General features: G+C 43.8%; 1 protein-coding gene across 1 annotated transcript in view; it reads left to right on the top strand.

Annotated features, from left to right (window-relative positions):
- The first annotated feature begins 6,386 nt into the window (after nucleotides 1–6,386).
- gpr158b (G protein-coupled receptor 158b) overlaps nucleotides 6,387–27,932 on the top strand; it is a 54,067-nt gene continuing 32,521 nt past the window's right edge. The window contains exons 1-2 of the mRNA XM_071918584.2: nucleotides 6,387–7,252; nucleotides 12,228–12,333. Coding sequence (XP_071774685.2) covers nucleotides 6,387–7,252; nucleotides 12,228–12,333 — 972 coding nt within the window. The remainder of the gene's footprint in view (nucleotides 7,253–12,227; nucleotides 12,334–27,932) is intronic.

Here is a 27,932-nt window from a genome sequence, read left to right on the forward strand (position 1 = left end):
TGAGCGCACATGAACGGCCCAACAAAGCAGCAGTATGAGACTATGGAAAAAACTGTTGGGTAAAAGTGACGTATAAAACAACTTTTGGCCACTAATGACACTTGAAGGCAGCATAATCTATTCTCTACATACTGAGAGATTGACCTTGTCCATGATGATCTCTGAAACTGCATATTGCTATCTGATCAGAATGGGAGTCTCACCATTGAACAGACATTGAACAGACCCTCACTGGAAGGGTGAAAGGCCCACAAATAAGGAATAAAGCAACCACTAGAGAGCAGCAAAGACTGAACTATTCCTCTGTTTGATTACAGTTACTGCATGTATTGTGTACTGAGCCAATGCTTTTAAGTGCTGTGTGTGCCAATTAATATGTATTTGTTTTTATATGTGCTTGAGAAAGATAGGAAGGGAGTAATTCAGACAAAAAGACAGACAGACAAATATAGGCAGAAGTGTGTGTGTGTGTGTGTGTGTGTGTGTGTGTGTGTGTGTGTGTGTGTGTGTATTCGTACACACACATATTCGCTGGAGACTCTCTTCTCTCCTCTGACAAGCTGTGATTTCGCACCTGTCTGTTCACACTTGCATCATACAAGACGGTTCAAGAAGACGGTTGTACAAATTTCCAAGCCCACACAGACACGTGCACAGACACATGCATCTAACATAAGTAAAAAATACATTTTCATAACAGCAGAAATCTGGTAAGGCCAAATTAAAATAAAAAATGAACGCCTATCATCCTTAAACCTAGCCATATAGGATTTTGTATTGGTGAAGGTTTGTGACACCTTGGTAGCACCTTGGCCTTGACCCACCTATGAAAAAAAATACCCTGCCAGTTGCCTAACATATGCTGTTCATTGCCACAGCACACACATTCCTCACCACTTCAACACCACCACTCAGACTATCTGTAGAAAAACCTGGTCTCTATTTATAAGCTACCTGTGCAGCATGTTCCTGTCAAACAGAAACATGAGTGATAAGGCTGTAATTGGATTTCAAACGGATTAATTATATGATTCCAGTAAAGTCTCACCTGCTGTTACACCATTAGACGTAAACTGTATTAAATAAGGCTCTCGTCGCCAGTTTTTATTTAGGCACTGTTAAAAAGGACAACATAAGTTGAGAGATAAAGAGACACATTTCATTTTACCAACTTTTGGCAAGATAATAGCACACATTCACACCATTCAGCAGTAATACTCTGTTGATACCTGAAGGCGAAATAGGTTTTGTCACCAGCATCTGTTGACACTCCATCAGTCCTTCGGCACACTTTATCCTCGGAGATGAACATAGTTGCAGCCTTCACCCGGCCCTTTTCATCTTAATCAGGCAGCTGCAGTTGGTCTGGCAGTCAGAGAGTTGGCATTTAACAGTGTGACTGATTCCAGTGATGGTGGTGGTGGAGCAGGAGGAGGGGGAAGGAGGGGGGGTCTGCCATGGCTGTGTACACTAAAAGAGTTTTAATCATTACTTTGAACCTTGTTGTCCTTTCTCAATCTTTTCCCCTACTTTGAACCTTCATGGCCTATTTCTATTTAATTCCCTCACTGCTGTGACACTGGTTGATATGTGACTCAGAATTCATCCTGGTGATCAGGTTGGAGAAGGTTACTTTCAAAAAGGTTACACATCACTGTTTATCTGCATACAATAATAGTAATTTAATCCCTGGATTACTCCAATTCAGTGATTACTTTCAGTTAATTGTGTATTACTTTGTCACCAAAATGAAGGAACTACAAAAAATCCATGTCTTTATCATCATCATCATCATCATCATCATCATCATCTACCCCATCGTCATCATCATTATCTACCCATCATCATCATCATCATCATCATCTACCCCATCATCATCATTATATACCTCATCTTCATCATCATCATCATCATCATCATCATCATCATCTACCCCATCATCATCATCATCATTATCTACCCCATCTTCATCATCATCATCTCCCACCACCAAATTAGCTACAGTAACCAGTATAGAAGTATAGAAGATATTTCCCTCTCCTTTGCAGATCTCTGATGTTGTTGACAGCCTCTAAATTAGCACAGAAGGAGGATTTTGATTGAAACCTGTGTCTTTAGTGCCAGAAGCTGCTGCAGTGACAGTAAACTCCATCTTCAAACGTAAATAGCACATAAACACCCACAATAAATTAGTTCGTCTTATATACATGTGGTGGCTGAAGACACAGAACTCAATCTAAACTTGAGTAGCCTCTGACCTTTAAGCCTTTGAAAATTCTTCTTTTCCATTAACTCAGTGTCCTCCTCATAAGATTCAGAGATCAAGGCATCAAAATATTCCATACTTGTGAGGATTATCTATTGATGTCTTTTCCAGTGCCTTTCAAGTTAGTGTTTGATTGTAGAATTTCATTAAAAACCAACCCTCATAAGAAAAAAAAGTATAACATTGTACATTCTTCTGAGTGTGAACTATTGGCAGGTGCAAGGTGCAACTTCAATTGAGCCTTGACAGGGCATCCAACTTCATATTTCACTTGTTTTACAGTTCAATTGCAACTTACTGCATTCACAACTTCACACAGAATAAACAGTTGGAAGAAATGCCCCTTTGGCCGTAATCCCCCCCCCCCCCCCCCCTGCTTGCCTTCTTCTGAGGAAATCTAAAGGAACCTCTGGGAAAACACGGAGAGCGTGGGCGAGCGACCGGCTGCTCCAGCGGCCCCGACCACTGTTACGGTCGTACGGACCCGAGTTGTAAAGCATGCAGATGAAGCAGCAAACGCCTATCAAATATTCATCAGGCCACGGGAGGCTGTGCAGCTTATAAAAGAAGATGAAATGGAGGGGGGCCGGAGCAGTCACTTTCCACAGTCTCTTTCCTCTCTTCTACTCCCTCTCTCTCTCTGCCTCGCACCCTCTCTCTCTCTCTCTCTCTCTCTCTCTCTCTTCCTCCCCCTCATGCTCTCCCCCCCGCCCTCTTTAACAGGGCCTGGAGGGCTTCTTAGTCATTTAAGCCAACACAGAAATTGAATGAAAGTATTCGTATTGGTTTACAAGTACCTGCCTGTCAATATTATGCTTTCTCACTTGTGCAAGTCCGTCGCCGTCTCTTTCCTCTGTATGTTGTTTTCCTCTCTACCTATAGCCACATGTCCAAATGTTTCTCTCCCTTCTGTACTAGGGATGGGACGATATGTTTATCTCACGATCAAGGGCGTAGGTTTGATTTTGACATGTGGGGGAGGTCCGGAGGGGATGTAACCTCCACTGGAAGCTGAGGCGTTTTGCATTTATGATAGACTTCTGACCGCCATTTCATATCATCTAGATCAGTGATTCTCAACCTTTTTCATATCGAGGACCCCTAGTTTAGTCCACATTAGAGCCATGGACCCCCATTTGATGAGATTTTGTCTCTCGGACCCAAATCTGAGAATACTTTTATTGTTAGATATGATTTTGATCCAGAATCCCATGACTGTCTGTATTGTAGGTAGAGAGATAACAGTGAAACTATGATCAAAACAGTCATACTTCTACATTCTGTAATTGTGTTAACTATTTGTAAATGAAATAATGCTGAAGTTTAACAATTCATCAATTTGCTGGGGACCCCCTGGAACCCCCTCAAGGACCGCTGGTGGTCCCCGGACCCCACGTTGAGAACCACTGATCTAGATAGTTATGGTAGCCAATACACTCATTAACAGACACACAGACACAGGGGTGTAGCACATTAATGAATCCTTTACTCAAATTTGCCAGCTGAATGGGACTTTGAAGAGCACATTTTGTTTTAAGGCAGGTACTGTAGTACTGTTGCCTATTCAAACCAACGATCTGTATTTACATTTAAAATAATAATAATAATAATAATAAGATATTGTAAACTATATCCAAACCCTACATACAAACAGCTGAGTGTCCACTGCCTTGCTCCTATTTGAAGGAGCCAAACACATGCCTACGCCTGTCATTAACAGAGATGAACTGTTGGCATATTTGTTTTGCATCAGTGTTGTCCAGTGTGGCAACAGCAGCACTGTTCAATCTCACTTGTGACATGTAGGCTACTTACGGTCGTCACCCGTCACAGACGCACGCGACACGGTACTTAAATAAACTAACTCTAATGGCTAAACACAACTGTTACTAATATAAAATAGGATGGAGTCTTCACTCGCATGCTCGCCGGTAGGCGGAGTTTTGGCTCTTCTTGTACACAGCCCACAGCATTTCATACGTTAGCAAGAAATGGCAAAGCCAATCAGCGATTTTTTGGGGGGTTAGGGAGGCGGTGTCACGCCAATTTTTATCTGGGTGACGCAATAACATTCTAAAACAGCTGTTATACTAAAGTTTCGTTACAGCGTCCGTTGCTATGCCGACACGGGACACCAATGCACTACACCAATGCAGCGGGACTCGTAGTAGAGAACACTATCTGTTAACATTGACTAGACACTGACGGACAAAACAACCTTTATTGTCAATCAAAATAATTGCGAGGGACATTTCAGAGTCGCTTGATATTGGTAGGGACACGTCCCTACCGTCCCTACCCAATTCTACGCCCTTGCTCACGATATGATTCGATTCAAATTATGTTTATTTCTGAGACACAAATCTTTCTAGCAATGGCATTGGCTTGCTAGAATGTAAATTACAAAGTGCAGATAATATAATTTGGATGGAGAGCTTGTGAAATTGTGCTGAGCAAGCTGTCTCATTTGTGATTACTACAACAAAATAAATTGTTGCCCGTATCAATTCTTTTTTTCTGCCCCATGATACATATTGTCACATTTTTGTATTGCGATATATTGAATTTCGATATATTGTCTCATCCCTCTGTATGTATCTTCCTCTGTCTTTTTGACTATTTGCTCACTACCTATCATCAAATGACTGCTCTATGTGTCCATGATGTCTACCTATCTGCCTATTCTCTCTCTCTCTCTCTCTCTCTCTCTCTCTCTCTCTCTCTCTCTCTCTCTCTCTCTTGCCAATCCATGAGGCTGATTCTGTGTAGGTTGATCAGTGTGTGTGTGTGTGTGTGTGTGTGTGTGTGTGTGTGTGTGTGTGTGTGTGTGTGTGTGTGTGTGGTGGTGTAGATGCTGCATGGTCTGGCTGGCTGGCTGGCTGGCTTTACTGCTCGCTGGCTGCAGCGAGGCATCGCGGGCAGCGTGGGGAGATCTCTGCGGTCGTCACCTTCCATCGCCATGGCAACGGCCTGTCAGTCACCCCGGGCGAGCTGCGTTCTGCAACACCCATTTACCGTCTGGAACTGACTCCTGATGAGGCCCGGAGAATGTCAAAGCAGACAAAGACATGGACACACACACACACACACACACACACACACACACACACACACACACACACACACATTCATTATCAACAATAGATGGACTCATACACTATCTAAACACACAGAAAGACAATAGACAGATGAATGCACACTAGTGTAAGCAATAGTCTCTCTCTCTCTCTCTCTCTCTGTCTCTCTCTCTCTCTCTTTCTTTGCCCCCCCACCCCATACACACAAGTAGCTATGAAACATGTTATTGCATACAACACAGAAACCAGCAGAGCATCCTGCCTGTCCCAGAAATATTCTATTCTATTCTATTCTATTCTATTTTTAGACACAATCTAATTGCCAGGCTGCTCTTCCATTCTCATCACTGATAGCGCCTCACCAACAGAATACCTTCACCCCTCCCTCCGTCCCTTTCCCTCCCGCTACTTTCAGCACCGGACAGCTCCCGTCCTTTTTCCCACGCTCCGCCCACCCCCGGCAGATTGGCAGTGAGGAACCACCACACACTCGTGCGCGACACTTCAGGTGGCCTATTAGAGCTTTATTGGGAGGGACGCAACTTCAAGAGCAATTTGCACCGCTCCCCACATCATCCTACTCCGCTCACATGGATTTCTCTGAGGAGGAGTAACGGAGGCGCGTACGCTGTACCGTCGCTTCATAGTAAATGGACTGCGAGCCGATGAGGAGTCGCCGTTATCTGTGTTCAAGCTGTGAGTTTTTATGAGTTAAAAGGCTGGGGGCGGTCTGGGCAGCAGCTGGGATCAGACTGTGATAAGCTGTATGCCCGAGAAAACGGAGAGGAGAAGACAGGGAAAGTCTCTGCTCCTGCTGGCGCGGGCAAGATGAGAAGTGGAAAGCCTTGAGTGCGTTCTTCCAATTTAATCTTTAAAAAAAAAAAAAAAAATCATGGATCTGAAATTAAGGACATCCTCTGGTGTGTGCTTTTTAATGTGTTTCTTCTAATCCCCCGAGGTGGAAGAGGAGAGGGTGTTTGGTTATGCTCGCCACACTTCGCCAAGTGCCCACGGTTTGTTCTCTGTGTCTGTGAAAAGGAACGATGGCTCTCCTGGTCGTCCCGCTGCTTCTGCAAACAGGGCTCGTTTTGGGATCCAACTACGGCTATGTGGAGTGGTCGGACAACGACAGAGACGTTAAGAACCCCACCATCTTCAGCACCCAAAACATCAACAAGGAGCCGCCCCACCACCCGACTTATTACGCGGGACCCGCCACCGAGCGCGCGGTGGTGGCGCACAAAATCGAGGAGGACCTGCCGAGGGTGGTGACCGCGTTCCTGCACACCGGAGACTCCTCGGCCCTGCAGCAGGTGAACTGCTCCCGGAGGTACGAGCTGAGCAGCCTGCGAGGCGGGGTGCACGTCGCCTCGCACTACTCCCTGCACAGCGTCCTGGACACCATGGCGCACGCCACCAACTTCCTCAACATGATCCTACAGGCCAACAGGTCCCGCGAGCAAACCCTCCGGAGGGACATCCACTGGTACCACGCGCTGGTCCGGAGCATCCTCGAAGGGGACCCCAAAATCCACAGGGCGGTGGTGACCTTCCACACGGACGCGCCGACGCCCGGGCCCCACGTTTTCCTCCAGGCGACGAGGACCGAGAAGGAGGTGGTGCTGCAGGACCTTTCCAGCTCCGCGCACCATCACCTGAAGAGCAGGAGCTCGGAGTCCGAGTGGTTTAACGAGTTTAGGGACCGTAAGAGGCCGCACCTACAGAGGAGGGCCCCGCCTGGCCCGGACGCAGCGGGCACCGAGAGTGGAGGCTACCTTCTGGACAAAAAGCAGATCAAGTGGTCGGCGCCGTACCTGGAGTGCGAGCACGGGACTTTCGTGCCCTACTGGCTGCTCACCTTGTCTGCTGGCTTCTACGGACTGAGGACCAACTCTGCGCCGGAGTTCAGGTGAGAACAAGTGTGTGTGTGTGTGTGTGTGTGTGTGTGTGTGTGTGTGGGGGGGGGGGGTCACATTTTCATGATCAAAGTAGGTTACTTTATAAACATATCAGACCCACAGCCCCTGAAGGACCCCAGATTCAACTGAGAAAAATGTACTCTGACACTTCATGTATTATTGCTCCTGTTGTACTGCTGTGTGCAGAGTTTCTCCCTGATGCAGACAGATGGTGTGGAGAGCTTCATCGACAGGTAGACCTTCTAAATTAACAAGCATGGCTGTCAAAGCACAGCTGTGTGTCTATACACCCTATATGAACATCTAATGAAGACTGTTTGAATGCGGGATTTACAAAGTTTGTTGTTGAAATGATCTAAGCTGACTTTGTGGTGTGTGTGTATAAGTGTGTGTGTGTGTGTGTGTGCTCATAGTAGTTTGGCGCATTACAAAACACCAAGGATGTCATATTTCAAGGCCCCAGTCCAGGAGTGTCTCAGAAAGATCAATTTAGTCATGAATAAACAATGAAAGATGCACAACAGCAATTTGAAACCACTCTGAATTTCGGCTCCACTTAACCCTCACGTCAGTCTGAGTGGTGCCGTGTCCCACAACAAGAAGCCAGGTTCAATACTGTCTGACGGCTAAATTTAGTAAATCCTCAGGAAACCCTGTTTAGGAAAGAGAGCGGGTTTTGCTCTTGGATGCAGCTTATTTGGTATTTTGTGCTGAAGGGCCTAATAGTAGAAATTCTGAATGCCTGCATCCAAACTTGTCCCTAGACACATCCTTCCATCACCCCCCCCACCCCAACACCCCCCAATATCCTGCCATTATAAAGATACAGTATGATACATGATCTTTTTGAGGCAGTGGTGATATTCAATATTACCTGCTGCAGAGTTGCAAATGGGACAAAATGAACGTGGATGACAAAAATGAATGTTGGTCAATGGTTTAGGGGCAGTGGCTTGCTGAGTAGGGAGACCGTCCTTCAACTGGAGAACCCGGGTTCAAGCCCCCATGTTGGCCACCATCCGCCCTACTGAAGTGTCCTTGAGCAAGACATGGAATCCCTACCAACCCTGACCTTTGACCTCCCTAAGCAGGAAACAAGCAAAAAGATAATCTCCCTACAGAGATCAATAAGTTGCCTCCAAATATTACTCATGTATTACAAGCCCCGACACCTGATATCGCCGGTTGACTGTTCACTCGTGTGTTCTGCTGCTCATGACAAGGCTGGCCTGCACTCTCCGTTTGGTATTATATTGCTGTCAGTGTTATCGCTGCACAGCATCCGGGTATGGATCCATGCCAAAGAAGAGTGGGTGGTTACCACAGAATGAAAAATAAACTTACTGTCAGATACATACCAGAATACCTATTCCCTCTGTTTGCACTCGAGTGGCAGGCTGCAGGCGACACCTTTGATTGATAACGAAAATTACAGATTGGTCTTATCAGAATTATGCTTATTTGTTTTAGCTTATAGAGCGATCACACATGAGATATCATCGCAACAGCTCAAAAGTCGATAAGAGTCTCTCTTACAATGCCGCAGTACAATTTTCAAGTCACATTTTTCAACATTAACTGCTCACTCGCTGTAACAAGCCATATATTTGTCTCTGGGATGCTCTGTTAATTTCCAAAATTGACTTATTGCCTATCTGGTATGTTGCCAGTATAAGACCATCAATATGCCATTATGACTCTCTTTAATCGGTTGAGAGAAGTAGTGGCTCTGCTTGTATCTGCTGCCCTAGGCATCTGATAATGCTACGTGTCGTTAAATGAGTGAATGAATAAATGAATGAATTAATAATGAATCAATCATTCAAGCTCAGCCAAGGGCGTTTTGAAGGAGCGTTAAAATGGCTGTGACATTTTACAAGTGATTTGTGACAATTAGATGATGAAAAAATAACTTGAACATCCAGTCATCTTTGTGCAGGTGCATAGGAATTTGGAGAAGACATCTAAGAATGAAGATATTTCCGCACATTACACCAATACTTTTATTTGCTAATGTTTCAGCCCAAATAAAAGAAATTGTGTATATTGCAAGAGCAGTGTGCAGGAATTTCTTCATTCTTAGACATTTAGGAGATGATAAGTAAAATCCAAAAAGCGGAGTTTTGAAGTTTTGAATCAGTGCGTACATTCTCTGTGAGTTTTGAATCCCTGCCTTCAGTGCAGATGCATGCTGTTTTCCTCCTCCCTCCCTCTACTTTCTGTGGCGGTCCTGCAACTCGTCTGCCGGTCCTTCCTCTCATCCCAGTCTTATGATGAAGTTTCTAAAAATAGGAAGATGGCATGCTGTGGACAGAAAAGAATAAGCTACTGTAGATGATGGAGTCGGTTCCGCCGTCTCTTCCTCCCTCTTCCTCAAAGCGTCCTCTCTTCCTCCTCGTTCTCCCGCCCTTCGTTTTTTTTTCCCTCTCCTTCCAGGCCAAATTTAAAACCCAATCTACATACAGCAAGGCCATTAGTTTTTGTAAACCTAATCAAAATGTAAATGATACTTGCAAATTTGGAACACTTTATATGGTCATAAGATGTCGAGAACACCCTGAGAGAGAGGGGGAGAGAGGGAGAGAGAGAGAGAGAGAGAGAGAGAGATATTCCCTCCCAGCACAGCAAGACGCTGCTAGTGTGATTATGTTTGTGTTGAAATAACTTCATATGTGTTCTGCCAAAATCACTTCCAACATGTTTGTCCTCTGTAATAAAGCAAAAGAGAAAACAAACACACATGGGAGTTGCGGTCTTAATTTTCAGAAGCACTGGCACTAACAACACCACTGGGGAGAGATAAAGGCTACCAGTCGCCTCCACCATGGTCTCATTTGTTTACGGTAATTATACCAAGGCATCACAGTTAATATGACAATGATATATCGATGTTTCAAAATGCTACACACAGCACCTTTAAGTCCAAAGACCACAGCAGAAATAGATCTTTGACTTTTCTTCGTTAGTGGTAATTTTGAGATACATATACCTTTTTAACATGCGTTTTTAAAAAATGTCCAATAAACTAAACCAAACTAAATGTCATGGGTGGTTTCTGACGGCTGTAGATTTGCTTAGCAGCGCTCAAATTCCGTGCCTAGTGTTCCCCCGCGTCCGCAGACGGCTCTCAGATCGAACATCTATCACATCCCTATGCTCTGACTACTTCTTTTACCCTCCACCAAGCCGTGCCCTGTAAACACCCACCGACACGCACACACACACATACACACTCGTTCTTTCACTCACAGGTATCAATACTTTCTGCCTCTCTCTCTTGCTCTCTTTCTGTCTACTTGTGTGCTTGAGGAGAGGTGGCAGCCAAAGCCTCTTTCCATGGCTGTTTGTTCCACTTCCCAGCAGACAGATGGAGGTAATGGGTGTCAGGCTCCTCCAGAGAGCCACACAGGAGAGAGAGAGAGAGAGACAGAGAGTGAACATGCCTGTGTGTGTGTGTGTGTGTGTGTGTGTGTGTGGGTGCATGTGTGTGAGGTCTTGATAGTGAGAAAATGACTATAGATTGCCTTAGACATAAAGACAGAAATCGTTAGGGATGGCGAGGAGACTAAGTGGATGGGGGAGGCTAATCAAAAGAGACTAAGTATGTTTTCTGTGTGTGTGTGTGTGTGTGTGTGTGTGTGTGTGTGTGGGAGACAGCGAGAGAGAGAGATTCTCTAATGGCTCGACTTCAGCTGGGCTCAGCTCTAATGTCCGGGGACACAGTAGACAATAAGACAATAGCTGTAGTGACCTCCAGCAGCTTCACTGGTTCAAGTCCCAGGCGGTTTTCCTCTAATGCTGCACTGCAGTCGCATCCCTGAAGAGTATTTAACCTCAGCCGCCTCGCAGTGTGGATTCATGATGGCTTCCTGCAGCAGTCGCCATGCATGATGCTTCAAATGGCAACAACAACTTCTTGTGGAGATATTTGGGGCAATAGGCAGAGATGGGACATATAAGGATTTGGGGTTTTGTCCCACCAAAGAGTATTTGGCTTACAGGTCCATAACTTATAACTTATCCACCATTCAAATTTTGCCTAGTGAGGACAATTGTGCACAAAATGCCTGGAAAAAGGAAAAAGGATGGAAACAACAACATAATGATGTAAGAATGTACAAAAAAACTCATTCATTAAAATGCCAAATTAGGAAAAAGCTTGAGGCAAAACACTGTAAATACATTGGATACACTCCTTTTTGGAATATTTTGGCTAAAACAGTTAGATAATCAATTCATATCAATAACTCCAGATTCATGTAACCAGGAATTGCATGAGTAAGAGCTCGGCATGTATTTACACTGATTTAATTATTTCACGGTTTCTCCTCCTCTCTTCACCTCTCCCTCCCTCTCTCTGCTTCCTTTCTCCCCTCCCTCACTCCCATCTCTCTCCCATCACCTCAATTTATTTCATTCTTTCCTCTCCGTTACCGTCGCCTCCCCTTCTCCGCTTCCTCCGCCCTCGACCTCACTTCCCCTCATCTCCGCTCTTCCGTTCTTTTCAATTTTCTCTTTTTCTCTCATTCCCTCCCTCCTCCTTTCTCCTCTGCCTCACACCAATTTGCTTAACCTCTTCCATTTGCTTCACCTTTCCCCTCTCTCCCTTGTCTCTCCTCCGCAAACCTCACTGTCCCTTATTTTTTTCTCTTTTCATTTTCACCTCTGTCTCTCACCTGCTTCCCTCCTTTACTTCGCTTTCCTTATTTCCCCTCTCTCTTTCCCTCCCTTTCCTATACTCTTTATCCTCAACCCACTGATTCTGCCTGTTCCATTGTCCCCCCTTTGTTTGTCTCTTTGCCTTTCCCTCCCCCTCTCTCCTGTATTTCACCCCTTATTCTCATTCCCTCCCTTCCTATTCCTCTCTCCCCTTGTGCCATCTTCTCTTGATTCCCCTCTCATTGTCTCTCTCCCTCCTCCTCTCCTCTCCTCCCTCCCTCCATCTCTCCTCCTCCTGTCTGTTAGGGGTGTGGTTCGTGTGGACGTGAACCTGCAGGATGTGGACATCGACCAGTGCTCCAACAGCGGCTGGTTCGCTGGGACCCACCGCTGTAACCTCACCAGTATGGAGGTGAGTCGGCCTGTCCTCTCCCTTAAGCATCTCTGCTTGTCTTCATCATCATCATCATCATCATCATCATCATCATCGACTATGAGTCTGACTTACTGCCCTGAACCAACTATAACCTGAAGATACTCCCTTCCTTCTTTATGTTTGTCTGTCCTGTATACTGTACATGTATGTCACCGTTCATCCATCCATCCATCCATCCATCTGTCCATGCGCTAAAAGGTTGAAGACCCCATGAAACGGCATCTTTACTTCCTGGATTTGATGTATTTCCTGTTGAAACAGGATGTTGGGGGCGGGACATAATGCAGCGAGGGATCATTCAAAAGTCTAAACCAATAGAATATGAGTCAGGGAGAGAAAGGCAGTTTTATGTGATGGGAGGGGTGCGGAGGGGCATGATTGTTCAAAAACCTGATGGTTTTATTGTTTAGAAATATATATTTACGCCTAGTGCAGCATGAGGTCACTATGAAAGATACTCTGTTTTCCAGGAATTAAAAGTAATGGGAGTTAATTTCATGAGGACTTCAAATATAAAGCCGTCCATTCATTCAGCCGCTGTGAGATGTAACATGAAAACTTCCACAGCATAGGATTTTTAAAAACGAGGCATGCAAGCTATGTTCTCATCATTTTGCGGTAAATTGTCTGGGAAGACTAAACCAGACAACACTCCAGTGTCTGTGGACCCTGGCATGCTACACTGTACGCTCTCAATAATGCAGGTAGAGAGGCTGCAGGCTGACGTTTCTGGGTGAGCGTTCTGCAGGGCCCTCGTCTGGGATGATGATGGGGATGATGATGGTGTGTGTGTGTGTGTGTGTGTGTCTTCTCCGCGGTGTAGTTTTCTTACCTGTGTGACCGCTGCGATGGATCTGGCAGCAGCCATACATCATGGTTTGTCACTCTTCAGGGTGAAGACTGTCAGACAGAGAGAGAGAGAGAGAGAGAGCAAAGAGATAGTGCTGTCTGCTGGAGTGAAAACTTCTGTTTGTGTGTGTGTGTGTGTGTGTGTCTGGGCTTGCCGTGTCCGTCCATGTCGGTGCCAGTGCGTTGGTTTTATTTGATGTATTGCAGCAAGCCTTTGGCTCCGGTGGGGAGAGGAGCTGCTCAGGCTTGCATGGCATGTTGCTGGCCATATGATCTATAATAAATGCAGTGTAATGGATTGCAGCAAGACGCGGTGAATAATTGACCATGCTCTTTGTCTGTGTGCCTCCCTCTCCCGGCATGTCCTGGGAAAACTACAGAAGGAGACATGGGAGGTCTCCGTGTAGCCCTTGATCTACTGTGCTGCTTCCCCTCCATTGTTCCATTCTGATGGAAACTCTCCCAGGCTGCTGTCTGCTGGCAAAATCTGAACGGTGATGCTGAAATTGCTGTTGTGTCATGTGAGTTCGGGGAGATGATATTTGTGTTCTTGTGCGCATCCATGCAGGAGAAAACATCTTTCTGTGATTGTGTGTGTGTGTGCATGTTTGTGTCGGTGGACCCTCGCTGAGATATGTGTATGCGGTGTGTGTGTCGTCCTATTATCATTGTGCTGGGCAGAGACACATTTTAGGCGCCGAGGCCATTCCAATCTTCTCGTTTCAGACGACTTTGACAGGAACATTATGAGAGGACTTTGACATTTCCAGAGGACCATTCCAGAGCTCACTGCTCTTTACCATCTTCCAGTGATTTCTTTTTCTATTGCTTCTTATGCTGTTTTTGGCCCAGCGGGAGTCTGAGTGATTCAGTGCCAGCTCAAATCAGCGGCGTTATTTGTCTCGCGCTATTTCAAATGTAGGAATTTAGAGAGAAAAACGGCCCAGAGTCAAAACTGTACATTTATTCATTACAAATACTTCACGGCTGGGGGGAGAAGTGTTGACCATGAAATTGTATTGGTTTACTGCGATCTCATCAATCTTGTCGTTCTCAGGATGATTTCATTGCTTAATGAAATTAACAGTAGGAATGACTTCCCTCACAGTATTCATTGAAACAGTGTCTGTCCATTGTGTTTGTATTGAGCTGTGTTTGTGAGGTCGGTCTACCTGTTGCTGTGTGTGCTGAATAGAGGGAAGGTCAGAGGCTTCCTCCCCTGTTAGCATCCTCTGTCTCTCACCACCACATCCTTGTTAGGTTAGTTTCATCCGCTGCATGCAGGGGTGTGTTTCATGGCAGTTTGAGTATTTACCCATGTGCACTTTTACCAAGATATCTTTGACCTTGTGCAAGATAGAGCCATGAAGCAAAAGCAACAACAACGCAACAAAACAGAAACAAAACAGAAGTTCAGTGGGGTTATGAGGCAAAAATGACTCCATGACCTTTGACCTAGAAGGATGTGGCAAGGCATGTGGGTTTATAGTCTGACTGTATTGTAGCCTCTGTAATATCGCCAGTCTTTGTCAATCATATCACGAGTATAGAAAAAGAGGTGACAATCATGTCACAGTTACATAAGGGGAAGTGATAGTCACATCACAGTTATATAAAAGGAAATGACACATAGTTATATAAATGGAGGAGAATCATACACAATCATAAAAAAGTGATAGCAGGTATGACAATAAGCTGTAAATCACGGTTTGGAGGGCCTTATTGTTTTTTTTAACAGCGGTAACACACAGTTGTAATGAAAGACAAAAATGCTAATTTTGGATATTGAAACCAGTATAGCACATGAACAGTAGCCAACCAAAGTGGTTGCTAAGTGACACATCAGTACCAGTATTAGAGGTGATATTCAGCTGGTGCATTTATATTACAATTAATTGTTATGTGTGTGTTGATTGGGTATTTTACAATGGTTTCAAACGTGACTCAGCCAATCAAAGCTGAGAGCCAGAACGCATTCCTATGTTCCCATCCTATGTCAACTCTCATGATAAGCAGAGAAGTAGTGAGCATTCTTGTTTTCTTCTGCTTCTTCTTTTCTGTCTTAACATGGTCTGGAGCTCAGAGACCCAAATTTAGTGGATGTGTTTCAAATAGCCCCCGCTACTCAGCAAAAAATAAATAAAAAATAACATCTTGTTTTTAAGCTAATGCTTCTATGTTTTGGGTTTGGTGTAAGTCGTTTTTGGGGGGCAAAGATGTCCAGCACCACGGAGCCCATATTCCCCCTGTCTCTCTCCGATGGCAGAAACCAAATGACTGAGCCTACTTTCAAGATGTCCCCAGTCTTTGTGATCATTTCCTTGTCTTGACTTCTTTTGAGTCTGTCATACACTTCACATACATAAGATTCACCTCTTCTCAGACTAAAATCATGGCTAGGCCTCAGCAGGTCGCCTTGATGCTTAATGTAAAATTGATATACTTGATATTTTAAGCTGTTATATTGGTCAGCTTCATAGACAAAACAGGTGGTGAACTTGAAAGGAGCACTAAGTTTGTTTTCACTTACTCCTGCAAAGTTGACTCATCTCCACTAAATTTTACACATAGTGCTTGTTCCATGTAGTTATGGAGTTAAGTACCCTAAATTGTTTTATAACAGGATTATGAAGGTTTTTATTTTTATTTTACATTTTATATTATAAAATTGACATATTTGATATTTCATCTCAACATACTGTATATTACATTCAATAAAGCTCTTGTATGTTCAGTTAAGTCTGTTACTGTGTGTTGAAGTTACATATTTTTTGTGTATGCTATATTGTTACAGAAATGTCACCAAACAGCTGGTCTTGGGTCTCGTCTCCTAACATCGATTAGCAGATGGACGTATGTGTGAATAAATATTGATTATATTGTTAATAATAGAGGTATAGAAAATGTTAATGGCCAACATATATTTACTAATTCCATTACACTTTCACTGCTTTAGACTTCAGGTTACCCAGAACTGCAGGAACAAAGGTGTGTTTTGAAGAATGTGCAAAGACACTGTAACAGCTGGTGTGCAAATAAATGTATTCAAATAAAATGATTCAGTTGTTCAACTGTGTAAAGTGGATAGGAAGATGACAGCAGTTCAGAAGTGGACTGCAGGTGAGAGGGCAGTCAAGCAGGGCTTTGGCTCATCTGCTTCTGTTTGGCAGGTCTGTTGGAGCGGCGTCTCTGTTGTTGCAGCCATGTTGTCAGCAGATTTCTTATTCTTCCTCCGGAATATGCAAGATAGCCAGGAAAAGAAGCCACGCTTCTTCTTCTTTGGTTTTGTTGACAGGCTGTCTTTGGCACTGGAACTCTGAGGTCCTGTAGGTTCGACCAGCTGGACGGGTGGAAGTGTCTTTTCCAGGGTCAGACAGGACAGATCCTTGGTGTCCTTTACAGTTTCAACCACAAGGCTTGGTGGAGCTTTGACCTCAACCTGGATGGCTGGAGCCTGGGACTCCTGAAGCAGGTTGGTTGATCCTTCCTGAAGCAGGTGAATCAGGGTGTATTCAGCAGGAGAGACGGGGAGAACCTCCTCTGAGGTGGAGTTATTGTCAGGTCCAGCAGAGAGGACAGTGACTTCTGTTCCCTCACAACATTCAGGTTGATGCAGGACGGTCACAGAGCTTTCAGCAGCGGCCTCAATCTGTGCAAAAGAGTTGACCGTTTCACTCTTGATGATAAAAGGACATTGTTCGTCCTCCTTCTCCAAGTCCTGGAGGAACAGCATCAGTTTAGAATCAGCTTTGACGATTGGCTCCCATTCATCAAGGTGATCTTGAGTAGGGGCATGGTGTGCAGCGCAGGCAGCCATAAATGTAAAGCTCACTGTTGAGGAAGCATTCATGTGCTTTTGATGAAGTTCCTCCTCCTCCAGGAGGACTGAGAGGAACTGCATCAGGTGAGAATGAGTGCTGCTGACAACAGGTTCCCATTTGTCAAGCTGGTCCAGAGTCGGCCCATGCTGTGGGGAGCAGTCAACTACAAATCTAGAGAGATGTGATGAAGCGTAGAGGAGCTCCTCACCAAATCCCTCCTTCTCCAAGTCAAAGTGGGATTTGACCAGTGGCTCCCACTCATCCAGGCAGCCCAGAGTGGATCCACAGGGTGAGCAGCAGTCAGCCACAAATCCAGATGTGTCACATGGAGGAGCATAGAGGTATCTCTTTCCAACTGCCTCCAGGTGGTAGTCATCGTCAAAACCAAAAGGGGAGTGCTGAAGCAGCCTCAATCTCTCAATGATTTTGAAGTCATCAGTTTGAGCCTCATGGGACGGAGCCTCAACAAGGCGGAGCAGGTTAGACTGAGCCTCAACATGCTGAGCTGGGTGGATGGATGCTCCAGCATTACCTAACACTGTGTCCTCGGTCATGAGAGGAGACTCTTTCTCTGTGGGAGGAAGGTCTCCTTCGTCCATATCCAAGAGAAGTTTGTATGCTGATGAAGCTGTGCTGGCTATTGGTTTCCATATATTGAGGCTCTGCCCACAAGCAGGTTTGGAGCGGAGACCAACAGCAGACTGAGGTGAAAGGTCACAGTCGAGCTCAGCAGGAACTCCAGAGAAACTAGAGGCTTCAGCATAAAGGTATTGCTCCTTGTTCAGGACTTGCACAAACATGCAGTTGATGTTTTCATGGCGATCGTCATTAAGGGCATTGAGTCGAGCGACCATTTGCATGGATGCTGAAAGAAATGCAATGGCAACATCTTAATAATCAAATAACCATGAGGCCACCTGATGTAGCTTCATTCAAGGTCAACATGCTTCATCATAGCTTCATCTTATGCCTTTCATCATAGTTTTGTTTCAACAACAAATCTAACTGTGAATTTGCAATGTAAATCAAACTAAGGAAGAACTGGACATAAATGCAAATCCTTCAACCCAAACAACTAGTCTAACCTGACTGTCTGTCTCTTGTTTGTCTGTTCAGCAAAATCCTCTGTACTAATCTTTTCCTGCTAAATAATAAAATTATAAATACATGTGGCTTACCAAGATGGAAATCACTCTCCATGTTTTCCTTTCTAAAAGGCAGATGTTGTTGATGTTTCTCCAAATGAAAGCAACGTGAGTTTTCTGTCTCAGTGTGCAGGTGAACACCGATCAGAGATGAAACTGTGAGTCTGAGTCTGTCTTCAGGTCAGTCTGTCTTTATGACACTGACATTCTAAATTCTATGAACTCTGCTGCATTGTGTCCGGCTGCATTATGATTCATCAGATGAAGCTCAGGCTCCAGTAGACTTTGATGACAGAGATGTCTCACTTCGTTCATGGTTTATAAACTACACATGATTAAAAAGCACATAACTGAATATTTGGAATTTGTATTAAGATACTGTATTTTTTATGCAGAAAACATCTATTTAATTGCTAATTCCTATTGCACTTTCACTGTTTTAAGCCACAACTTAGCTCACTCTAATCTTACTACTACCTACTTTTGTTACTACTATATATTACTATTACCTATTACTACTACCTACTATCATATCTGAGGGGATACTTTAGGAAAATATAAAGAAAAGTTATTCATCTTCAATTCAGCTTTTCAGGTGTAGAATTTATTTTTTCCAGAACAACTTGTGCATCAAACCGTGTAGTTAATAGAAACATGGGTAGCACTTTACAATGTCCTTTTCCAGTGCATGAACCTTTAAGCACCGATAACATTAGTTTGTCCCCCCTAATTACGTTATTGTACCCTGTAATTATTGTTTAAGTACGCAGTAATTACGAAAACAGTTACACCATAACTACCTTATAAATCTCTCATAATTACAAAATTGTTACCCCTTAATTCCCGGACTTCTTGTTTTGTTACCCTGTAACTACAGCATTTTTATTTCATTATTACTCCATAATTACAAACTAGTTACACCGTAATTAGCTGGCTGTTTGATTATTTGTTTGATTATTGGTACTACAGTCCTACTGATGGTAGTCAGCTATGGCTCATACTTATTGCATCACTGTCATACCCATAATCGCAGTAAAGAACACCTTCCCAGGGATCATTAATGTAATGAATGGTCACTATTGGATGACAGTTATGGTGTCTGCCCTCTTTTCCCTCCGTCTTTCACCCCATGACACTGATCAAGAAGAGCAAGTTGCCCTTTCTCTTTGATGTAAATGGATGAATCCTCATCACCAACATGTTCGCCTCCTCAGCATTTGGAATCCATGGTAACCCACCTCGAAATATTGTCATCTCAAAGTCACAGATAAATGTCCATCTTGCTGGCTGATCTGTTTCCTGTGATATGAGAGAAAAACAATTAGAGATCATCAATACTCTAACTGGCCCTTGCATATTAGTAACTGAAAGACTGTTAATTAATAATTTATGTCAAGTGCCATCCCATTTTGTTTCATTGTTCGATAAAAGTGGATGTACAGTACAGATGTTCGTTAAGGATTTAAAAGAATAATTGGAATGGTAAATGTCTCTCTCTCTCTCTCTCTTTTCATCTTATTCATCTCCTTTTTCTTCTTCTCTGTCATTTGTCATTTTGTGTTATTTCTCTCTCAGTGCCTCAGCCCTTTCTTTCCTTTTCTCGCCTTTTTTCCATTTCCTGCAATCAATAGCCGACGCTATTGTTCACCCAATCTATTATCCATCCTGTACTTTGTTGTAGTTAACTCTTTCAGGTCTTTACCTCACTCCTTCCTCCAGTTCTCTTATTCGAATCAGAGTGTGAAAACAATGCAGTTGAATGCTCCAAAGAAACTCATGATTTAGCTGCTGATATAGCACCGCAGAACACCACACACACACACACACACACACACACTGAGTAAAAAAAAAGAAAAGTAAAGAAAGTACGTTTTTAAGTCAAGTATTTTCTCGAGCTCATTATATGATGAGTCGCAAAAATCACTTTTTTATCCCAGTGTCCCCATTAAAAAGCAGTTCACTTCAAAATCTCGCTAAATACATTTTTTGGGAAATGGGCTGTGGAGAATCAGTGTGAGGCTCATTGCGTCCCCCGTAGAGTACAAACACACCCTGAGGCTCCTTTCTCTCTCTCTCTCTCTCTCTCTCTCTCTCTCAGAGTGAAAGATAATAACAAGACAGTCTCTTGTAATGTGACAGAACATCATGTGAGAGAGTGCTGGAGGATTATCTCAACGGTTTCCCCTCTCATTGTCGCTGTGATGTAATGGTTCAATCAAGTGTAGTTTAACACGTTTTATGATATGAGGTAGCACTGTCTCCGACTTTTTTCCCCAGTTCTACGTTGTTTGTTCTGCCTAATACACAATAGCCTCTCTTCCTCGTCTAAAAGAAGAGTTCTAGCCATGTTTTTCACAAACATGGCTGCCGTATAGCTCGGTTCTCACCATTGCCAGCAATGTTAAAAAGCGAATTTTCTGTCGCCCATAACTCTGTCTGTGATCACTTATTGTGTTTCAACATAATGTATAACACAATACAGGTGCTGACACTGACAAATCTTTCTGTTTCTGCTGTCAGACGACTGCACCATTATAAAAAAAGTGATTTAATCGAGGGTCACAAAATGCTAACAGTACAGAAATTCGCGTTAGCCTTGGTTAGCCAGTTAGCATTTTGTGACCCTCGATCACAGTTACTTGCGCAGTCATCTGACCTCAAATATGTTGCTAGCATTAGCAAACTTCTCTATATCCCATGTCTCATTAAAGTGAGACTTTGAAATTCTGAATTGTAGTGCATTACTTTTCTTCACTGTGCAATTACCAGGTAGTGGGACTTGTTTTTGGTATCGGCACTTGGGTTCACTGAAGAACAGATTATTAGCTTTGTTAGCATTCCTCATTGAAATTTGGTTTATAGGTTTCAAATCTCTACTCAGCTAAAAAAAAAAAAGACACTGATAAGCCAGATGGAGACGCTATAATAAGAACTTTACATATTGACCAATAACTTCTAAACCATATAGCCTAGAATAATCTTTTTTTCCCCTCAGATTCCTTCACTCAACATGAATCTAATTTTGAATGTTATGCAAAACCTCTTTTTTGCTATTTCTCCCCCAAAAATCTTTACAAAATTTTCCACACATTATATTTGGACTCCCTATATCTTTTACACAGCATTTTCAAATCCCACAGTGTCTGACTAACACACAAACAAGATGTGCAAACAGGAATGAGGCATAATTTTTCTACGCTTCAAGCTAGAGTGACCAAACTAAAGAGATTTAGTGAAACCTGAGGGAGTTTGGTGCAATGCTTGGCACTTGCTAGCTTTAGCACCCGTCTCTATATCCCATGTCTCATTAAGGTGAGACTTTGACATTTTGAATTGTAGCACATTACTTTTCTTCACCGGGCAATTACCACATAGTGGGACTTGTTTTTGGTATCGGGACTTGGGTTCACTGAACAACGTATTTTTAGCTTTGCTAGGATTCCTCATTGAAGTGCAGTTAGCTGCAAGCTAATGATCTAACCTCCAGCACACATTGGTTTTTAATGAGGAACGCTAACAAAATGTCAAGGTACGCCTTTAACCATGAGCCGCGGTTTGAATCCACTGTACGAGGTTGTGCATCTGTCCGCCTGGCTGCATGCTCATGAGCCTCTCTTGGCCTTTTTTTTCCTGCTCTGCCCAGATACAGCAAGGCTGCAGAGGAAGGTAGGATGTGTTTAAGTCACCATGAACCAAATACAAGACTTCATGCATTATGGATAGTCAGTCGTAGGGGAAACATCTTACATAAGGAGCCACTGCTTATATAATTAGAGGAGGACTTTAGAATGATCAGAGTGGGTATTCTGTGACTCTGTGCATCTGTGTGTTTTTGTGTGTGGGTTTTTTTTTTTTTATCCAAGGAAGCATCTATAGTATGTTTGCATATATGTGTGTCTGTATGTGTGTGTGTGTGTGTGTGTGTGTGTGTTTTCTCTCTGTGAAACGTGCTGTTGGAGATAAAGGGCTTCAAAGGGAGAGCTCTGCTAATGAGCGTAAACTGCTGTGACAGCCAAGGAGGGTTGCCGCCTCTCTCTCTCACTCCACCCCTCTCCCTATCTCCCCTTAGTACTCTGTCTCCCCTCTCTCTCTCTCCCCCTCTCTCTCTCTTATTTCTCTCCATCCTCTTTATCTTTGTTTGTCGATCTGTCTTCTGTCAGTGTGTTTTCCAGTCAGTCTGCCTATCAGTCTTGCTGACTTTCTCCCCTCGTCTCTCCCTTGCTCTCGTTTTCTCTTTTTCTCCCTCCCATCCTCGTTCTCTTCCCCTCCCTCTCTCTCTCTCTCTCTCTCTCTCTCCCTCTCTCTCTCTCTCCCAATCTCTCTCTCTCAATCTCCATCTTCTTGAGGCCAATTAACTCTTCAGACGAGGGCAGAAAGAAGAAACCAGAAATTATCCCTCCATCTGTCAGTATTTCATTTTGTGCTTTTTGGCACTGCTCAGATGATTTTTATTTTTTATTTTTTTGTGTTAAATGTGAGCATCAGCCAAACACATTCAATCATCACTTGAACTGACCTAGCCATAAGTATGAATAACACCATCAAAAATGGGAAAATCCAGTCAGAAATGCTCATAGTTTCTTTCTACGGCTTTATCTTTATATGCTGCAGCGGCACCCTCCTTGGCATAAATTGGTAACCTTAGGTGATAGCTTTGAAGCTTCTTCCAACACACACACACACACACACACACACACACACACACACACACACACACACACATAGGCCTATTGAAAGATTTCCACGCCCGTTTAACTTGTAGATTTGCTTTTATACAGACGTGGCATGCGCAATTTTGATAAAGAAAATGTATAGTGCTGTTTGAAAAATGTAGCGCTGTTCATCCAGCTTGTCCCGATCAGTTATTTCTGGCTTGAACTCAGTGGCATACATACTGCAGCTATATAGAGATGTGCAGGTCCCGCTCATCTGAAAAATTCATCACCTCGACATGTGTGGCTCCTCTCTGCCCCGCTGCAAAAACTTGGCTCGCTCCGCAGTCTCAATCTGAAAAAAATGGATGTAAATGAAAATATCTATGTTTCTACCTTTTCAAACCTGACCATCCCTCGCACAGTAAGGAGAACAGATAGGCTTTACGTTTCAAAACTTTAAAGTATGGATATGGATAAGCATTATGTAGGGAAAGGGATATCCAGCTGAATATGGCACTGCAGCAGCCCATGTAGAATGGTAATTTTAGAAGGAGTATGCTGGATTTTGGTTTCTTTTAAGATGTGTCATATTGTACATGTCAGCAGCACACACGCACACACACACACATGCGGACACACACACACACCACTTCTTATCTTATCTCCAGCAGGTAAAAATAGGTGACTGGAGGAGCAGAGGAGACAGAAAGTAACCTGTTCTGTTCTGTCCTACTCTGTGCCACTCTCTTCCCTCTGTTTTGTTCTGCCAGAGGCTTCTCATTTCTCCTGGGGGAGTTTCAAGCTCTACAGCTGAAGCTGGATTGAAGTGTTGAAGGCTCAGGGCGTCTGTACACCGGTTGGGAATGTGTATGTGTAAGGTTTTATTTTTCCATCATCAAAGAGACCGCACGCTAAAGAATAAAAGAAACGCCAGTGTATTCAAAGCTCCCTTTCAAAAGCCACATTTTCAAACCAAGGTAAATATACTCTCAGTTTAATGAAGAGAGCCGTACTGTAATAGCCGGTTAACATGGAAGAGGGCTTCTTGGTAGCTATACATTCAACAAACACTTTCTTTGCTGGGGGCTGCAGGGAACATGAGGAACAGAGCGTGACTGCAGCAAGTTAACATTGCGAATTAAAGGATAAGGCTGGTGTTTTTTAATGCATTGCTTACCGTCAACAAATCTTATGAAAATAACAAAATCAGCAATGATTTTGTTTTGCCAGCAAATCTCGTCCATGTAGCCGGCGCCCAATAAAGCCATGTCCCAGTAGCCATAGAACTCCATTGTATTAAAAAAACGATTAAAAACACGTCAAAGAGCCATGCCGTTGCTCTGGGCAACATATTTCATCATCACGATGCACCGGGCCAGCCGACTTTTTCCTCAAACAACTTAATAAGCCGGCTGTAAACACTTTGCGATCTCAGGAAAGTAGTTCCGTAGCACCGAAAATAGTCCCCAGCGTAATGAAGAATTTGTTCCCATTTGAATTTGATTTGGTCAGAACTACAACAGTCTGACTTTTCGTGGTAACAGTTAGCGATTTTTAAAATTGAAACTATGTCTTTGAGAGCTGTATTTCAAGGTTTTTAGCTTACAATTGGAGCCAATTACTTCCGGGTTGACGGCTAAAAACGGTACGTGGGAAGTCAGAAAGTAACGGGAGTAGAGCAAACGCATTGTTGATTTTGTTATTTTCATAGGATTTGTTGACGGTAAGCAATGCATTAAAAAACACCAGCCTTATCCTTTAACATACAGTAAAGCCTATAGTTCAGAGCATGGCAGTAACACTGGCAGGGTTAGGGCTTTCCTTCCCAATGGGCCCACCCATGCAAAAAATCTATGCACTTATGGCACTTTAAGGCGTTGGGAATAAAAGCCTCCACCAAATGCCGCATGTTAAAATTCATGTTCATCGGTCCATTGTGCTTAAGTAGACCTGCTATGTTCTAGACATGGAAGGTACAGTACAGTACAGAGTGTGACAAGAAGGCTTTTGACGAGGACCGAAGCAACATCCAAATGATCAAATGAGGCACGGTGTGGACACAGTAGGAACACACTGTTACCTGCTGAAGGCACTGATCTGATTAAAGTAGATCAGCTGCTTCTGTCAAATAATTCACCAAAGGGATTTCATTGCTGAACCATCGCTAATATGAAAATCACACAAAAGAGCAGAAGTTTGGCGGTGTTGACTTGCAGTGGAAATATCTAGTTTAGACTCAAACTTCACCAAACTTTGCTGATGACAGTTTTCAGTTATAAAATGTTTTCGAAACCACGGGATGACAAAAAGTTATTGATCTGAATTTCAATAAGTGTTACCGCCGTGCCGCTTCATGAATAACAAGTAGCCACTTGCTAGGAAAGCAACCTGTTGTGGAGTTTGAAAATGATGCCATGAATCTGTATTCACCTCTTATTTTGCCCCTTTACTCCTTTGTCTCCGTGGCCTTCATGCGAATACTGATAATGGCAGAGAATGTTAATACCTGCTTCCAGGAAAATCTTTCACGCTAGAGACTTCCAATTAGCCACCTCTAACAACAGTGAGCCATATTTATCAAGTAGAAACGCCACCCTGTGTAGACACATTCATATGGGAAGCACTGCTAATAATATAACCAATAAAAACACTTTAGAAAACCTGTTGTTTTTTTTTCACACTTTTTAAAAAACACATTCTCTCATGTTTTTTTTTTGAGCTCACAAAGCTTTCGTCCGGCTAATGATGCATGCATGATAGCATGAGGAGAGGGAGGAGAGAAGGAGGACGAGGACGCTGGCATAGTGCAAGGATGGAGAAGCGAGGGAGGGAGGGAGTTAAGGAGGGATAAGAAGAGAGAGAGAGAGCAGGGAGGGAAGGTGTCAGGGAGGACTCATCCACATCCTCCACAGAGAAACACCATTCACTCTCTAATCTGTTGCCTGCAGCTCGGTGGCTGCCACGGCAATAATGCGAGAGGACGTCAACCTTACAGCGGCAGTCGGGTCTTAATTGGCTCAGGCCTCCCAGACCTGGACCCCCCACCCACCCGGACGCCTTTGTGAGAAAACTAAAGGTTTGTCTCGTAACCCTTAAAATGCCGAGCAGGCCTTTTGGTACCGCAGCCTCCCTCTGCTTCTCTTGTATTGCAGTGATTGAAAACCTTTCCGAAGGCCCCGCAGTCAATCCGCGGCGACGGTTTGAACATCTTGTCCCCTTTAACTCGAGAATTTGTCGCCTCCACTTCAGGGAGATTCACTATGTGCTCATCTCGCACATGTGTTGCGTGAGAAAATACGATAAAAGCTAAATCACAGCAGGCCCCTGTTTGAATTTACAATCTGTCACCTCCGTTTCCCTCCGCCGACTTCCTCTGCGGAGCTGACGTGGAAATGAAAAGACGGAACCAGAAAGTGACAAGAGACCGACATCAGTGCTCCGCCGCTCAGCGAAACGCGGCGCTGCAGCGACGAGGAGCCATCGAATCAATAACCAGCTGCAATCTCTCAGTTTTCATCTCGTAAATTGATGGAGAAATTCCAGACAGACTTAAGCCCAAGGCCTTCTCTCCGCAGACGTCCAGTATTTCAGCGGCGGTAGTCTTGTGAAGCGGGCAGCAGGCAGCAGGCAGACTCCACACCCAGGGGACACAGTGATTGTAATGCTTTTAGGGTTTAATGCTTTCAGTGTATTTATAGATCTCCGAGGGACGCAGAGTGCTCTCTCTCTCTCTCTCTCTCTCCCTCCCTCTCTCCTCTTGGTGTCTTGTTTACAGCTTTTCGTCAAATAGCTAGTCTGAGGAGACCGAAGCAGGTAACGCTGGCTGCAGACCAAATAGGAGAGTCTCCTATTCGAAAGTTACAGATAATGGTAACTTTGGTTTCAGGCGACGTCAAGTCCTCAGAGGGATTGCGTTCACTCAGATGTGAAGTATGTGTCACACTTTGCGTGACTGTGCCTGTGATGTTGTTGTTGTAGCGTTCTGCAGGGGCTGTGTGCAAACCTGTGATCTTGTCATCGACTCCCCAAGCAGCCACGCTGCCACCACACCACCGAGGACATTGCACTTGTTGGGCAGGTTAGCAGGCCCTAGCGGGGTTGTTCTGTTATGATTGTTGTCATGATATTATTTGTATAGTGAAAGTAAAAAATTTCAGCTCATAAAAAAGTTAAAGGGAAAATCCACCCTAAAACACTTTAACACTATTCAGAAACGGTTAGTGGCGATGTACGTTTTGTTTGTTTGGTGGTGTATTCGTCTTATTCCCATGGATGTAAAGAACATGACATCACAGTGAGATATTTCCAGTGCAGCTACAATTCAATAGTATGACAGTAGAAAATCCAATCCAATGTTCATGAACTAGCTGACTCACTAGCTATATTTACATGTTCACGCCTGCTCTCTGGGGGATGTTGAAAGGCATTCTGGGAAGTGTAGGAAATCACTAATTGAAGTCAAAGTACACGAGGCAGGTTGAGGGAAAGTGGGTACACCATAAAAAGTCAATAGCAATACTTCACAAAATAAATCCTGGAATGCATTGAACATCACAGATTGATGATATCTGACAGTGTTCAAGTATGCAACAGAGGATTTTTCCTTACATCCTTTACAATTCAACGATTAAATACCATTGAAAACTGCACAGGGGTGCAGGAAAGGCAAGGATCAGGTCTTGGTTCTGTATCCCCTCCCATAGTGTGGCCTTCTTAAAAGTCCCTTGCACTTTCTGTGATTGACAATGCAACCTTGAACCCTGTCAGAAAGGTGTTATAAGAAAAGCGGAATTAAAAGCCCCCACTTCATCAAAAGTGTGGTGAAATCACAAATTACTTTCTCACTTTTAGCCTGCGCTCTGATGAAGGTGATCCATCAAACTGAGACATGTCAAACGACCGTTTCATACTCCTTTCATAGCTGTGGAGGAAAAACGAGCTTGGCCTTGGCACCGCTTAACTTCCTGCCTCTAGCTGTATGTGTGTGTGTGTGTGTGTGTGTAATCTTTCTGTATAATAGACAGCACTGGCGATATGTGACATATGTAGCAGTGTGCGCTTGAAGCGGTTCACGCAATGTAACAGCAGACGTGCTGCATTATTCA

Source organism: Centroberyx gerrardi, chromosome 13, assembly GCF_048128805.1.
Source record: "Centroberyx gerrardi isolate f3 chromosome 13, fCenGer3.hap1.cur.20231027, whole genome shotgun sequence".
NCBI lineage: Eukaryota > Metazoa > Chordata > Actinopteri > Beryciformes > Berycidae > Centroberyx > Centroberyx gerrardi.